This window comes from Sinocyclocheilus anshuiensis, unplaced genomic scaffold (assembly GCF_001515605.1).
Source record: "Sinocyclocheilus anshuiensis isolate Anshui unplaced genomic scaffold, SAMN03320099.WGS_v1.1 scaffold45, whole genome shotgun sequence".
NCBI classification, from domain to species: Eukaryota; Metazoa; Chordata; class Actinopteri; order Cypriniformes; family Cyprinidae; genus Sinocyclocheilus; species Sinocyclocheilus anshuiensis.
Window position 1 is genome coordinate 108,091 of NW_015536467.1, and position 15,369 is coordinate 123,459.

A 15,369-nucleotide genomic window follows, 5' to 3' on the forward strand; every position below is an offset into this window, starting at 1 on the left:
ATATATATATATATATATGATATATATCGTTTTTTACCTCTGATTTTCACCGCAATTTCCAAACTGTCCGAACTGTCCTGCGCGCGTCCTGAGCACGCTCAACAGCCGGCGCCTGACTTCTTCTTCTTCTTCTTCTTCTTGCTTTACGGTGGATTGCAGTTCAGTTCGGACAGTTTGGACATTGCAGTGAAAATCAGAGGTAAAAAACAATATAAATACTGTTCAGTTTCTTGCACAGACCGATCGTTTCGTGTCTTTACACATCAATGTATCATCACACGCCGCAGGGTTTAATTTGGTTTTGTTTGTGTATGTTTTTTTGACTCTCAAAGCCGTGATTCCCATTCACCTCCATTATAAGACTGACAGACTGCAACGGTTTGTGTTAAAAATCTTCGTTTGTGTTCTACTGAAGAAACAAAGTCACCTACATCTTGGATGCCCTGGGGGTAAGCAGATAAACATCACATTTTCATTTTGGGGTGAACTATCCCTTTAATTAGATTTCGTGATCATGCTGATCCACTTCCTGTTGCAATTTTAAGGCCATTAATAAAAGAAGTATGCAGTGTGGTAACCTCGAAATCACTTTACTTGCTCTATAGAGCTGCAGTTACAGTTGCAATTACTTAACATTACTTAAAAACTGCAGATGCAGGATGCGTGAAAAAGGCCTTGGAAATGACTGTCACAAGTTGATTTCAGAGCAAACAAAAGATCAATAACTCACTGCTGTTACATCCGTCCATACTCCACTGACTCCTGTCTCTCCTCAGTCTGCTGTGCTCCACCGCCTGAGCGATGGCCTCATTCAGCTGCTGCTCAGAAACCTTCAAATACATGCAAGTTTAGATTTTAGCACTCTCTGACAACTTAGATCTAGCTATGAAGAAAAAAGTGTAGGTTTGACTGATCACAGCCATAATGAAGTGTAAATAGTTTTAGCACAGTTTGTGTTAATGTGTGGCTTAGTAAATCTGGCCCGTGATGCTCTCTTGAACGTCTGAAAGGAAAGCAGACCTACTTTTGGGTCGGGGTGTCGACTGATGATGATCTGAACCGGTCCCGGGCTGCACTGACTCAGAACCGTGTACACATCATTCAGCGTCATGTTGCAAACCACCGTGTCATTGATCTCCATGATCTCATCACCACATCTGACAAACATTCACATATGACTTACTAACTTTGGGAAAAGCTACATTTTCAGCTTAATACGTCTACCTTGAAGTAGCATCAAAACATCAATTTCAATTGTTTTTGCTTTAATAAAACCAGACCACATTACTTAGTTAAAATGAGCTAATAACATATTTCTTGAACAATTTGCCACAACTTAACATCCAATCCATTTATATTGTAAAATTTAAGTTAACAATCATTTTGCGTTGAGTCTACATGAATCGTTTTTGTTGTGGGCAGTGGATCTGTAGTTCCCAGCAAGCTTTGCATTGGCATAATTGTTGTAGGCATGCTCACATGCTTATCTAACAGGAACTTAAATCTATTAAATTGGTTCAAGAAAACATGTTTATCTTGTTTTACGGGTATAAACGAAATGCATGTATTTTCCTTAATTTAGCAGTATACTGAAAAAAAATGGTGCAGAAACTGCAAGTAACACATCAGATTAAACAGTAGAAAAATGAAATAGTATTTTCTTGTAAAGCATACTCCAATAATCTTTGTTTTATTTATAAATTTGCTTTATTTATTTCTAAAGTAAATTGAGATTATTAAAATTATTCAAACTTTATGGAGAAGTTTGTTTGAAAGGGTGCACGTGTAAATTACATACGAGACCCTTAATAATATTTAAGTATAGGCCTAATATTTTTGTTAACTACAGGTAGGTGGTTTTTTATTATTATTATTATTATTATTTCCACGAATCATATACTGACTATGACCATTTAAATTTAGACTGGCTAACTAATTATGAAAAAACGTACAAAAGCCAACACTAGGGATTCATATCTATGTCTCTTATAGAGACTTTTAAAGATGTGTCAGACCTTAATCGTCCATCCATGTGGGCCACTGATCCTGGTGACAGCGTGTGAATGTAGATTCCCGGACAGCCGCCAGCAGAAGGTACACAGCACAGGCCAATACCTAAACCTACACCAAACTCTGAGCCGATGCAGAAAGCACACATTTAGAAATACTCACATGTTCACTTTCTTTTCAGATGTTTGTAGTCGTAATCTGTTACAATAACATACGATTTTAGCAGGGCTGTAAAGTAATTAGAAATGGCCAAACTGTCCCCTTCAATACTTAATATTTGACAAAAAATGTACAAGTCACATGTTTAGGCTCACCTGCCATTCGTCAATGTCAAAATGACTGAGATGGCCAATCAAATCAAAGAAGACGGGGCTTTACTTTTCACAGAAACCGAGCGGCGCGAGTGCGAGGTAAGAAGCTAAAGATGTAATATCTGACAATTATTTTATAATAAAAAATGTCAAATGACTAACAGTAATATCCAGTGATGCAAACTACTTTTTTGTAGACCGTTTTGTTGCTTTATTTTATTGTTTTGTGTTGTTTTGTTTTTTGTTGTTTTGTCAAATTTGGCCATTTGGATTTGAAAATATAGGCTGTCATTTCCGTGATCCATTTAATTCATAAAACATGTAATATCTGACAATTATTTTATAATAAAAAATGTCAAATGACTAACAGTAATATCCAGTGATGCAAACTACTTTTTTATAGACCGTTTTGTTGCTTTGTTTTATTGTTTTGTGTTGTTTTGTTTTTTGTTGTTTTGTCAAATTTGGCCATTTGGATTTGAAAATATAGGCTGTCATTTCCGTGATCCATTTAATTCATAAAGGAATGCGACGAGGGAAGAAGCATTTTTCTGTTTTGCTTTTTCAACACATTAGGCATACAAATAAGAATGCATGGGTGAATATAGGCTAAGATAAAAAATATTAGCAAACAGTAATAATAAGCCTACTTTACAAAAAAATCTTATTATTGTCCTTTAAATGTCCGTCTTTCTTTTTCTTTATTCCCCTAAATCCATTTAAATCCTTGATTTATTTAATTATTGAGATAAAAATAAAGACCTTGAAATAAAGACCATTCCCCGTGGGGTCTGGTCTTTATTTATATTTTACGTCCTAAAACATTGTTCCACCCCAATGTTCTACATGTTTACAGTCTTGAAGTTTAGAGATGGCATTCGAAAACTGTATATTTACTACATGTCTGTTCTTGAAATAAAGGCACAAAGCTATTGCACAGCTTCAAAATTTAACACACAAGGGACTATTTTTATACTGCTTTTATTATGTTTTTTGTCCTTTTGAAGTTTGACAGTGCAATTTACTTTTTTTTTCTTTCAAAACATCCCACATATCTCCCTTTTTTCCATTGTAGGAGAAAAAGTCAATAAACATGATGACAGAACTTTCATTGGTGAACTATGGCTTTAAGACAAAATTAAAGTATAGATGAGACAACGTCCTTACTGTCAGGCAAGTATTTTTATGAATTTATGCTGTTGTGCAGCTACACAAATAAGACACAGTTTGGCTCTGAAGATGTTTATGTGCAAGGCTCAGAATGAACATGTTTGTGTCAAACTTCAGCAACAGCTGGCTGGAGCTCATCACAATGTTTATCACACCCAAGACAGTGTTCAGTTTTGATAGGGTGTGTTGTGCGTATGTTTCTGAGCCTTCTGCATTAACACAGTTAACCAACAATTGCAATGCAGTTTTTTAAACCAGTCAGAAATGTGTAATTAGAAATGCAGGGATAGTCCATCCATAAATAAAATGTCTGTTATTTACTCTCCCTCATGTCATTCAAACATGTATGATTTTCTTTCTACTGTGAAACACAAAACAAGCAATTCTGAAGCAATTCTAGTCATTTTTACTGTGCAATTATAAGCTTCAAAAAGCATGATAAATCATCATTACAATATCATAAATTTAGTCCATACAACTTTTGCATTATATATACAGTATATAGCTTTGCATGAGAGAAAAAAATGAAATTGCATTAAATTTTAATCTTATTAATTGCCTGGTAGAACAAATCAAAATCTTTTACTGCCTTTGAAGTGTGTATGTGACGAAAATGTGATCAATGAGATTTGGATACTCACCCTTCTGCAGCGTGATCTCCATCATGACTCTGTCCTGAGCTTTTGCAGGGTTATTGAGGCAGTTATAATCTCCCAGATCAGCACTGACTCGACTGATACTGGTGCTGGAGCTCAGAGATCTGGATCGGCATAACTGAGACACCTGGCCATGGCTGCCTGGCACAGCGCCCATCCGCAGACTGGTCCTCACCACCAGCGTTAACAAACCCTTCTTCACTTGCTTCAGAAAGACAATCACAGTTTATAGCTGGTAAAACCTGATAGATTAATGATAGATCGACATAATGTCTAGGTGGATTAATCAGCTGATATTGGGTCATTTTTTAGACTTATTTTATTTTTTATTTTTTTACTTTGTTTTTCTGTCATTTTGTTTTCTGAGTAAATATTGTATTAAATAAATGTTTATTTAATATATGTAATATATATATATATATAGAGAGAGAGAGAGAGAGAGAGAGAGAGAAAGAGATACTGATTAAAATAATTATATACATTTGTAAAATGAGAAATTTTGCTGGACAAATTGTGATCAGCACAATATTCTTGAGCTTGTTTGTAACTAACTATATCTGTGATGCAATCTACATTTTAATTTCAATATTTAATTGTATAAAAATCTATAATTTTATAACAATTTTATCATTAAATGTAATTATTTTAATTGTATATGTTTAAATTTATATTTACAGCAAAAATAAGTATATTGTGTGGTGTATATACACTACTGTGATAAAAATTACTTAAGCCGTGATATATAATTTTGAACATACCAGTGTTGTTATTGAAAATTTTTTAAAAATATTAATTGATATAATGCTGAAATAAAATATACATATTAGATATACATATTAGATGAAAAAAATATATACATATTGTATTTTAATTTTTAAAAATAAATATAAGGTGACATATTATTTTCCACTTCCAGTTAACCACATTACTGTGACATTTTAATTTAGTTACTGTTAGCAATGAGCCCTTAAACAACCCAATCAGTCTACCAATATGCATTATGTGTTTCTTCATTACGTGTGCCAGTTCATTAATTGCAGGTCAACTTTGAAACACGAAGCCATCCAGGTGAGGTTACTCACTTTAAACTTGTGTAAGGCATCTTCATGGGTCAGGCCGTACAGAGATTCACCATTCAATTCCAGTATCTCGTCTCCTGTAAACCAGAAACACTAATATAGTTTTCTATCCATTTCTGGGTAATGCAGCTGTGAGTGTTGATGGGAAAGCTTCATTTTGAAGTAAGTGTCTGGATAGATCTGGATGCATTACCAATTACATTGTGATATTTAACTAATGAGCCTACCTTCCTGTAGTCTACCATCAGCGGCCGCTGCGCCTCCAGGAAAAATGGTCTTCACGTAAATCCCCATTGGGCCATACATGCTGTCTCTTCCTCCTACTATACTGAATCCCAGGCCCTGGAATACCAGGACAGCGGTTTATATGTTGAGAATTCAATGCGTTGTATTATTTGTTGCAGATACACATTTGGATACCTTTCCATGGCCCTTCATGAGGACAATGTTGGAGATGATGAAGGCCTGCACAGTGCTGCAGGACGGGACCAAGTGTGCTGAACTTAGAGAGCGAGACGGTCTAACCACAGCCTGCAGAGACCACAAAGAGCGCAAATAATGTGGTAAGCAGGTCAAAGGCCTAAGTTCAGGGTCAAAAAGGACTATATGAGATGTTTTAATTTCATGAAATTCTGCTACCCAGAGCAGTTACATGTGCCATTCCCATGACATTCATTAAAAACAGCCACTCCGCTGATGTGGAGAGGGAAAGCACTTTGTAGAGAGCACTTCTAGAGAAGGAGAGATGCTTTGAGCACTTACTGCAACAGCCATTTATTTGATTACCAGTATAATGATGGCCTTATCGAATAAAGTGCAACAGCCAGTCACTGCCGTTCTCTCATCCAGAACTGTTCAGGCAAAACACGTTCTGAACTTAGAAACTAAACAGCTGCACCATTGATTTATTTCAGTGTAAACACCCATGACTTATTCACTAACCATCCACAAGCATAATCAGGCACTTTGATATAATACAATTCATTGTCATTCTTTTCGCAGTAAAGTCAGATTGCATCCTCCATAACTTCACACTCACCATCGGCCTACAAGATGTGGAATTATGCTAGACAAATAGTGATAAGCACATTTTTAAAGCTTGTTTGAACAATTAATTGACTTGCATTATTTGTTGTATACTGTGCAATAAAAATGTTGAGATTTTGCAACCTATGGTATATCTGTGATCTGTAAAAATGTATAATTTAATCATTTAAAATATGAAAAACTAAATGTAATCATAAAATGCAATTATTTAAATTTTATACTTATATATTTATATTTACAGCTATATATATATATATATATATATTGTATGTGTAATGTTATTATGATATAACATTACTTATGCCATGATATATCATTTTGACTATACAGGTGTTGTTAACTAAACCTAAAATTATATTTTTTTAATTGTTAATCGATATATAGCTGAAATAAAATAAAATGTGAATATGTAAACAAACAAAAAAACGTTCATTTCGCAGATAACTTTGGAAATAAAATACATTTGTGTTGAAGTACTAAAATTACAATAACTAAAACAAAAAAAGGCTAATAAAAATGACAAAAACACTTTACTAAAAAATTACTAAACCTTAAATTCAAAATTACAATGAAAACTAAAATTATATAAGTAAAAGCTAATTTAGAATATTAATCAATAGTAGCTATAGGTCTATTAATAATACTAAAATAACAGTGGGCTACACGTTATAGTGATAGACCATGACAATTTCAGAATGGCCAATTTTTGCAGCTTAGTTTCAATAAATGGTGTGAGCAGACATGGAAGAGAGCTTTATATTATAAACATTAAGTATGTTTATTTGTACCAGACTTTTATTTTAAAATAACAAGGAAAATCCTAGCTAGGATACAAAACAAATTCAGTTTGCGATTCACTTACAGTCATGACAATATTTGATTTTACATTTCTCTCACTTAAATCTTATAAGACTTCACGCAAGGCTGTTCAAGCAGAATGCATTTTTCCATTCCATTGCACTACTTTTGCATTGTTTTCTATGTAAACGCACTAGACAGACGTGTTTTGCTTGCATCTTTAGCAGCGTCTTGAGCACGACAATGCGATCTAAAAATGCAGTGCTCAAATTAAAATAAGTTCAAGTTTTAAAAAACGCATCTCGAGAACTTGCATTTTTTCCCCATTTCCACTGGCCAATGCAGCACAAAATGCATTCTGAAAAACAGTTAACAGTAGCCATTGACTTCCATAGTATGGAAAAAAATACTATGGAAGTCAATGGCTACCATCAACTGTTTAGTTACCAACATTCTTCAACCCCTTAACTGTCACCGTCCCGAAGTTTACTTCAATATCTTATGATTAAATCCTAATCTAATCATGACAAACTATTTATTGTTGGAAAGGTCTAAGACCCTTAAATAGATATTTTACCACTGTTTGTTGTTTAACATGATGTAGGAACAGTAATAGATTAATTTATGTGATTTAATAGTGCACCTCAAAACATATACATCATAACAGGAGTTCTGACCTTTGTCAGAAAAATAATTTTTCGTGAAAATTTTTAGTGGAAATGGTACTTTAAAATCTTTTAGCGGGCTCCTCCCCCTTAGTGGGGGTGTCGTATTACAAAATGTATTACGTCTTTTAGAATCAAAACTTTTTATAATATTGACAATATACATATCGTTGGAAAGGTCTGAGTCTCACAATTCCATATTTATGGGTATTTTGTGATAGAAATAATATTGAGAGAGAAATGTATACATTTGTGACAGAAAAATGCATCAAAAAAAAAATTCAGTGGAGTTTATGGCACCCGGTGGCTATTTGTGGTATAACGTCTAAACAAAATTGCATAGGAACCACAATTTTTTTTATATCAACTTCAAATTTGGAACTCCTTTTTGTGATGTCAAACCTGTGATACACTCTTATATTAATGACTTTGTGGCAGATGGAATCGGATAAACATAATGAAAATAAGCTATATGAAACAAATCCTACTGTAAGAATTGTATTATTTTTTTTTACTTATTTTAAATCTAGGTATGACCAAGTTGGTTTTACAAGGTGTCTTTTAAGTCATACAAGATTTACACATGGATATTTATTAAAAGGTGAAGAACCACCATCATGTCTGACTTGTCAAACTAAAATGACTGTGAATCATATTTTATTGGATTGTACTGTTTTTAATGTAAATAGACAACTGTTTTATTCAGAGGTGTGTCTAACTGATTTATTTAAAAATGTATCACCTGGATGTATTTTTGTCTAGTGTACATCTGAAATGTCTTTTATAACCTTTTGTTATAATAATAATAATAATACATTTTATTTGTAATGCACCTTTCTTAATACTCAAAGCACTAATATAAAAAATAAAATCATAGTAATAGTCATGAATTAAAAGCTTCATTAAAAAGGTACGTCTTAAGAAGTTTCTTAAAACAATCCAAGTAAGCAGCATTCCTAATAAACACAGGTAATGCATTCCATAACTTAGGTGCGTTATAGCAAAAATACTTCTGAATAATCTGCCCAAGAGGCAGCATGTAAATACTAAATAGAACAGGTCCCAAAACTGACCCCTGAGGGACACCCTGACACAAAGGCGCAGTCTGAGATATCAGTCTAGTACCCAGGCAAACAAACTGAGAATGTTCTGAAAGATAAGATTTAAACCAGTTCAACACAGTTCCAGATAGACCAATCCATCTATGTAGTCTGTCCAGTAATATGCTATGACATATCGTATCGAATGCAGCACTAAGATCTAACAGAACCAAAATTCCACAATCCCCAGAATCAGCTATAATGAGAAGGTCATTCAAGACCCTAACTAAAGCAGTCTCCGTCCTATGTCCAGACCTAAACCCAGATTGAAAAGTGTCTAGTAGGCTATTCGTGTAAAGCAATTGTTAATTGTATGCCTTGTATAATTTATTCAGAGATCGCCATGAAAATAGCCTTGATGCTGGTATGGCGTTAAAAAGTGAATAAATAAATAAACAAATTTGGAACACAACTTATTTAGACACATGGCTTTAATTTTGTATTAATTTAGGATTAATTTTGTAAAATATTTATTTGATATAAAACAATACATTTTCTTTACAGTAAATTTAAACTTCTATAACTTTTTTACAGTTAAGAGGTTAGAATATCTTCTTTTATGCTCAACAGAAGAAAGAAACTCATACAGGTTTGGAACAACTTGAGGGTGAGTAAACAATAATGACCGAATTTTCATTTTTGGGTGAACTATCCCTTTAATGTGACCCAAACAGTCCAGATTCTGTGACCGGCTCTCCCTCCCTCACCTGTGGAATGCTGTGAGGGAATTCCAGCTGCTGAGAGAGAGACTTCCTGTTGCCGTAAAAGCCTGCGGTGGCGTGGGCGGGACACGGGAACAGCTCTGGCGTCTTCATAATGATGGTATCCAAGTCTCCGATCCAGTATGGGTGAACGCCTAAAACCATGTGGACATGTGGAGTTACATAAGACGTGCTCTCGATGTTGGACGATGTGAACAGCATGTGAGTACAACATCTTATGTTTATGTTCAGGAGCACAAAAACATGTTCACATCTCCTGTTGGATATTCTCAAGAGTTTATGAAGTTGTGTAATAAAAAAAGGCCGCTCTTCTTCAGTGCAGTGTTGCATGTGTGTGGTCAGTGCTTGAACTGGGATTAGCACAGTTGAGTTATACTGTAAACAAATACTGAGAGATGGATTGGGATAGTGCTATGACTCTCGTGTTCATGCAGGTTTGTCTCACTGGTGGAGTTGAAGCGAGATCTCTTGCAGGACGTCTCTTGGCAGCTCTGATCCTCATTGTCGCAGTTCTTGCTGTCATCGTCTGACACCTTAATAATTGGCATCTGCAAACATACACATGGTATTAGGATGCTAGAAGAAATAATATTCTAGAAATCATTTAGACAGGGCTGGGTGGTATGACAAATACAGTAGATATGTGTCGACTGAAAGAGATTGTACTGTATTCTTTATTTCAGTGTGTATATCAGTGGACATGGCAGCAAAATGTTATGGAGCAAAAAACAGATTTCTTGAGCAGCAAATCAGCATGTTAGAATGATTTCTGAAGGATCATGTGACACTGAAGACTGGAGTAATGATGCTGAAAATTCAGCTTTGAAATCACAGGGATAAATAACATTTTAAATTGTATCCAAATAGAAAGGAGATTTTTTAAATTGTAATAATATTACATAATATTACTGTTTTTACTATACCTTTGTTCAAAGAATTGTAGCTTTGGTGAGCATAAGATATGGGTTTTTTTTTTTTAAACAGTAATGTATCTTACAACCCTAAGTGTTTGAACGGCAGTGTATGTGTTTGATATGTGTAACAGTTGTGTATTTCCCCATCATGCTGTCTTTAGGCTGATGTGATTGATGAAGTGTATAATTTGGTGGTGGACGCCATCTTTGGATTCAGTTTTAAGGGTGCGGTGCGAGAGCCGTTCGGTGACATCCTCTCCCAACTAAAGAAAATCACTGTGCCCATTGCTAGCGTTGACATACCTTCAGGTGAGAACACACACACATCACTAATTTAATTGCAATCCAAGCATTCAGTAGAAAAAATTTTTTTTGATTCGCATTTATGAGCCAAGAGCATTTTTTTATTGTATAAATTGCCTGGTAATAGTAAGTAAACTAGTTTATCATATATGTCTTCTGATTGTGACAAAGTATGTGTCATTTCTTTCACTCTTTAGGTTGGGATGTGGAGAACTGCTGTCCTGATGGGATTCAGCCTGACATGCTCATCTCCCTCACAGCCCCTAAGAAAGCAGCCAATCACTTCAAAGGACGCTACCACTTCCTGGGAGGAAGATTTGTTCCTCCTGCACTTGAGAAGAAGTTCCAGCTGAATCTGCCTCCATACCCAGACACTGATTGTGTGTATCAACTGAAGTGAGCATTAAGCCCTTCATGTCACTAATCAACAAAAAAACAAACACCATGGGTTATAACTTTGATTTACCACTCTGAATACTTCTTCCACTTTCATGTAATGGGCAGATATAGAATTGATTAATCATCATCAGTCAATAATTTGCGAAACTCCTTATTGCCAAGCATTGTTACCGAATGTTTCAAAGGAATCACTCTAATTAGTTATGTATGAATTTATGAAAATTCAGCTTTGAAATCACAGGGATAAATAACATTTTAAATTGTATCCAAATAGAAAGGAGATTTTTTAAATTGTAATAATATTACATAATATTACTGTTTTTACTATACCTTTGTTCAAAGAATTGTAGCTTTGGTGAGCATAAGATACTTCAAAACCATTCAAAAAATGATAATAATAATAATTTAAAAATTAAAAATAAGATATAAATAAGGCAGAAACTGGCATCCATATATCCATTTCAGTCATACCACCCACCCCTCTTTGGAAACACAACATATGACCCTAATTAAGCTAAAGATCACTTTGAAACTGAGGATTTTCCAGCTGAAGGGAAAAACAGGGTATGCTCCCCACCTTCAAGTTATTGTTGTTTCCCATTGCCTCCTTTTCTCCATAAGTGTAGCCAAGCTGGTCTGATTCATTGACATTAGCGAACAGAGCTCTGCTTTCACATGGAGAGAAACCCTGCAGTACACAAACAACAGATAAACATGCTACGATTCTCCTCAAAATCTGAATGGGTCGTACCAAAACAAACCTGTACCATTCTGTACTATTCTGTGTCTCTTTTTCCATCCTGAATTAAATTAGTTTCTGCTGCATCTGGGATCTGCTCAGTGTCTTGAATGGATTCTGTGTTGGTTAAGGTCTGTTTAATCACATTTGACCTGTGTGTTATAGATCTGCTCAAAGAGAGGTCGAACCAAGTATGCTTAGCTGGTTATGTGCGGTTTGCTAAGGTAAGCTTCACTATTACTAAACCCATAACCCATGAGTATTAAACTTTGGTTGTAACTTGTCTCACACCATTTATGCAACAGATTATATACCTCAAATCATGTTGCTTTTGGAAGAGAAGTGTATTTTTATTTTTCTAAGTGATCAGACACACAATTTTGTTTACATTGAAAAAGGATCCAAACCATATCTAGTAAATTAACGCTGGGCTATTTTGACTTACGCCAGGAAATACCCACCTAGTAACCATATATTTTAAATATATGTTGTAAACAGTGAAGCTCGATAAAATATATTTTTATATTTTAAAAAAATAAATGTAGTTTTAACCTTCATATACCAAAATAGACTTCAAAATATATTTCAAGGGCAAGAAAATACATTTCCAATCTTAAAGGCTAAATGCATATGTAAGCTATGTTATACTGTATGTTCACACGAGTTATAGACAGCTAAGTTTTTTTTTCAAATAATGAGATGTATTTTTTTTTACTGAAATACTGTATAGAGGGCAAAATCTATCCTTTTAAAAAATATATTTATATTTTTTAAAAACATATTAAAAAAAATGGCAAAAATATGTATTGTTAAAAAATATATTTACATATAATTTTAAACATATTTTAACAAATGGTTTTTTGGCTATTTTATGTATATTTTAAAAGTATTTGAAAACATATCTTTTGATGTTTGCATTCACATTTTCTTCAATTAATGTAAACCTCATGAAAATTGTTGACATTCATTATATCTTCTTTTTGTAATGTTTATCTTATTTGAATAAATATAACCTATATCTCAGAACTACAAAGCAAAATGGTTCATTTTATTGAAAATAATCATGCAATGATTAAAAATGTTTCAGAGTTCTTAAATTTTTCCAAAGCAGACAGTTTCCTGATATTTTTGAACTTCACTGATTAGTTTAAGTATTTCTGTAATATGGCTAATTGAAACCATTCTCAACTAAACAGCACACTCATTTTGTTGGATTTTTCAAATTAAACAAGAACAATAGATGGTTTGTTTCAGAGAAATAACCTCCTAATTTTTGCAGGGCAATGTCCGCCTACTCTCAGAGGCATAGCTGAGTTTGTGGGAGTGTAGGAGTTATTTGGGATCTCGGTCGGTCGTCTGACATTTTCAGAATGCTTAGAAAAGACGTTGATCTATCCCAACCCACAGAACTGGCCTCAGGTCAGATCAGAGGAATGTTTTGATGTTTGTAATGGACAAACAGCTGATAAAGTCTTACTTCAGTCTTCAGCACGGGCCTTTTCTCTGGATCAGCCTCCGGTTTCGTTTGATCGTTTATAATCTGTCCGTTAAATGGGGCAAGTCTGTCTCCAAAGTAGATGTAAGTGTCCCTAGAGACAGAAAACAACAGAATATGTGCATTATGGCACTTATGTTTATGCTGTAATATGCTGAGAGCTGTGTGTATGTGCGGTGTATGTTTACACACATGCATTTTTCATGGGAACATATGAATAGGACATTTGTTAGAGGGTTCAACAGTAAGGATAGACAGATGGACAAGGGTCAGTGTGTGAGCACTTATATAAATGATATAAGTGATACATATAGTTTTTTTTAATTATTATTAATATTTTACTACTAATAATAATAATATGCATTATTATTATTATTATCATCATTTTTAATAGTATTATTATAAGAGTTTATTAACATTTTATTCTTTTTAATTAAATAAATTGTATTTATAATAGTATTATTATAATTATTTTTATTTAATGTATATGATTTTATTTAGTTACACCATACACCTCATTTATTATTAAGTTAATTAACAAAATAATTACTTTAATTACAATGTATTATTATTATTATTATTATTATTTAATGTAAAGAATTTTATTTAGTTACACCATACAGTTCATTTGTTATTAACCTTGTTATTATTATTATTATTAAATTAATAAACATTTTAATTTGTTTGAATTAAATACAGTTAATAAAAAATACTGTTTCAATTTCTTTCATTTAATTTAAATAATTTTATTTTGTTAATTTTATTTTAGTTCCTCAATATACTTCATGTATTATTCTTATTCTTATTCTTATTATTTTATTATTTATTTAATTAACATTTTAATCACATTTAAATATGAAATTTTATTAATAAATATTAATTTATTATTTATTATTTTTATGTAATTTAGAGAGTTCCTCTATATACTGAGGAGATTGCTTCATAAGCTTCGATTACAGCATAAACCATTATTTAACATTTAATAATAAAAGTTATCGTTTGTAAATTTTTCTTTAAGGATTTACTTTGAAACAATTTTCACTCATAAATAATTACACATAAACTGCAAGTAACACATTGAATTGAAGATTAAATAAACACTGAAATATGAATTCTTGTAAAACTCGTTATCTTTAATTTTTTTTTACAGTGTATCAACTATAAAAATTGCTTCAGTGAAATAGTAAAAATTGCTTCAGTGAAAGATCCTTATTGTTAAACCCTGTGTTTGGACAACATATAAAGCAGTCAAAATGAGCTGATTATTACCTGTGTAAGTCTTGTCCAACAGACGCACCATTGTTGCTGGACTGAAGTTTGTTATCACCCGCTTGCAGACCCTCCTCCCGCGAGGCGACACACATTCTCCAGAAACTGCTTTCCTGTTCCAGAGGAGCCATCAGATCAGTCAGACAAGGGCACTACTATTCCTCCATATAAAAAGAGCTGTTAACAACCAAAAAAAATCTACGGTTTGACAGCTGAGGTAAATGTGACCATAATAGCTGTGTTTTATTAGACCATGAACCACATCAGTGACCCTTACAGGCCCCGCTATAAAGAGCTGCAATGTTTCACAGAATGAACTAGATGAGAGTTAAAGAGAGCAGGAGAGAGCAGGTCATTTTAGCAGGGTAACTTCATATGTGAAGGGCTAAGGAAACAAAAATCATCATGATCAAAACTGTTAAAATCTTCAGTCCCGCTTTTGCTTGAAATACCATAACATACTACTCATACTACTTCTGCAGCATGCAGTATGCTTGCTGTGCACAGTATGCGAATGTTCTGTGTGCATGAAATATTCAGATGATCAATTGTGAAACACTGTATCCCACAATGCAGTATGGTTGACTTGACCTTTCATTGTCAGTCTTATAAATAAATAATTTGGCTGTGATTTTTACATCTCCTTCTTGATGTTATTTCACCTTAATGGCAAAGACAAACAAAAAAAGATT

The 15,369-nt window shown here is 33.5% G+C and overlaps 1 protein-coding gene and 1 long non-coding RNA gene across 2 annotated transcripts in view; one reads left to right on the top strand and one right to left on the bottom strand.

Annotated features, from left to right (window-relative positions):
* Positions 1–15,369, bottom strand: part of LOC107691364 (pro-interleukin-16-like) — a 50,046-nt gene that overhangs the window by 12,384 nt on the left and 22,293 nt on the right. The window contains exons 3-14 of the mRNA XM_016489966.1: positions 14,678–14,790; positions 13,391–13,502; positions 11,752–11,862; positions 10,004–10,106; positions 9,544–9,692; positions 5,647–5,757; positions 5,454–5,568; positions 5,230–5,303; positions 4,133–4,352; positions 2,016–2,133; positions 1,025–1,157; positions 731–830 (exon numbers count right to left, since the gene is read on the bottom strand). Coding sequence (XP_016345452.1) covers positions 731–830; positions 1,025–1,157; positions 2,016–2,133; positions 4,133–4,352; positions 5,230–5,303; positions 5,454–5,568; positions 5,647–5,757; positions 9,544–9,692; positions 10,004–10,106; positions 11,752–11,862; positions 13,391–13,502; positions 14,678–14,790 — 1,459 coding nt within the window. The remainder of the gene's footprint in view (positions 1–730; positions 831–1,024; positions 1,158–2,015; positions 2,134–4,132; positions 4,353–5,229; positions 5,304–5,453; positions 5,569–5,646; positions 5,758–9,543; positions 9,693–10,003; positions 10,107–11,751; positions 11,863–13,390; positions 13,503–14,677; positions 14,791–15,369) is intronic.
* LOC107691526 (uncharacterized) lies at positions 9,680–14,766 on the top strand. Its single transcript, XR_001634549.1, has 3 exons — positions 9,680–9,759; positions 12,079–12,137; positions 14,700–14,766. It is a non-coding gene; the product is annotated as an uncharacterized LOC107691526 (long non-coding RNA).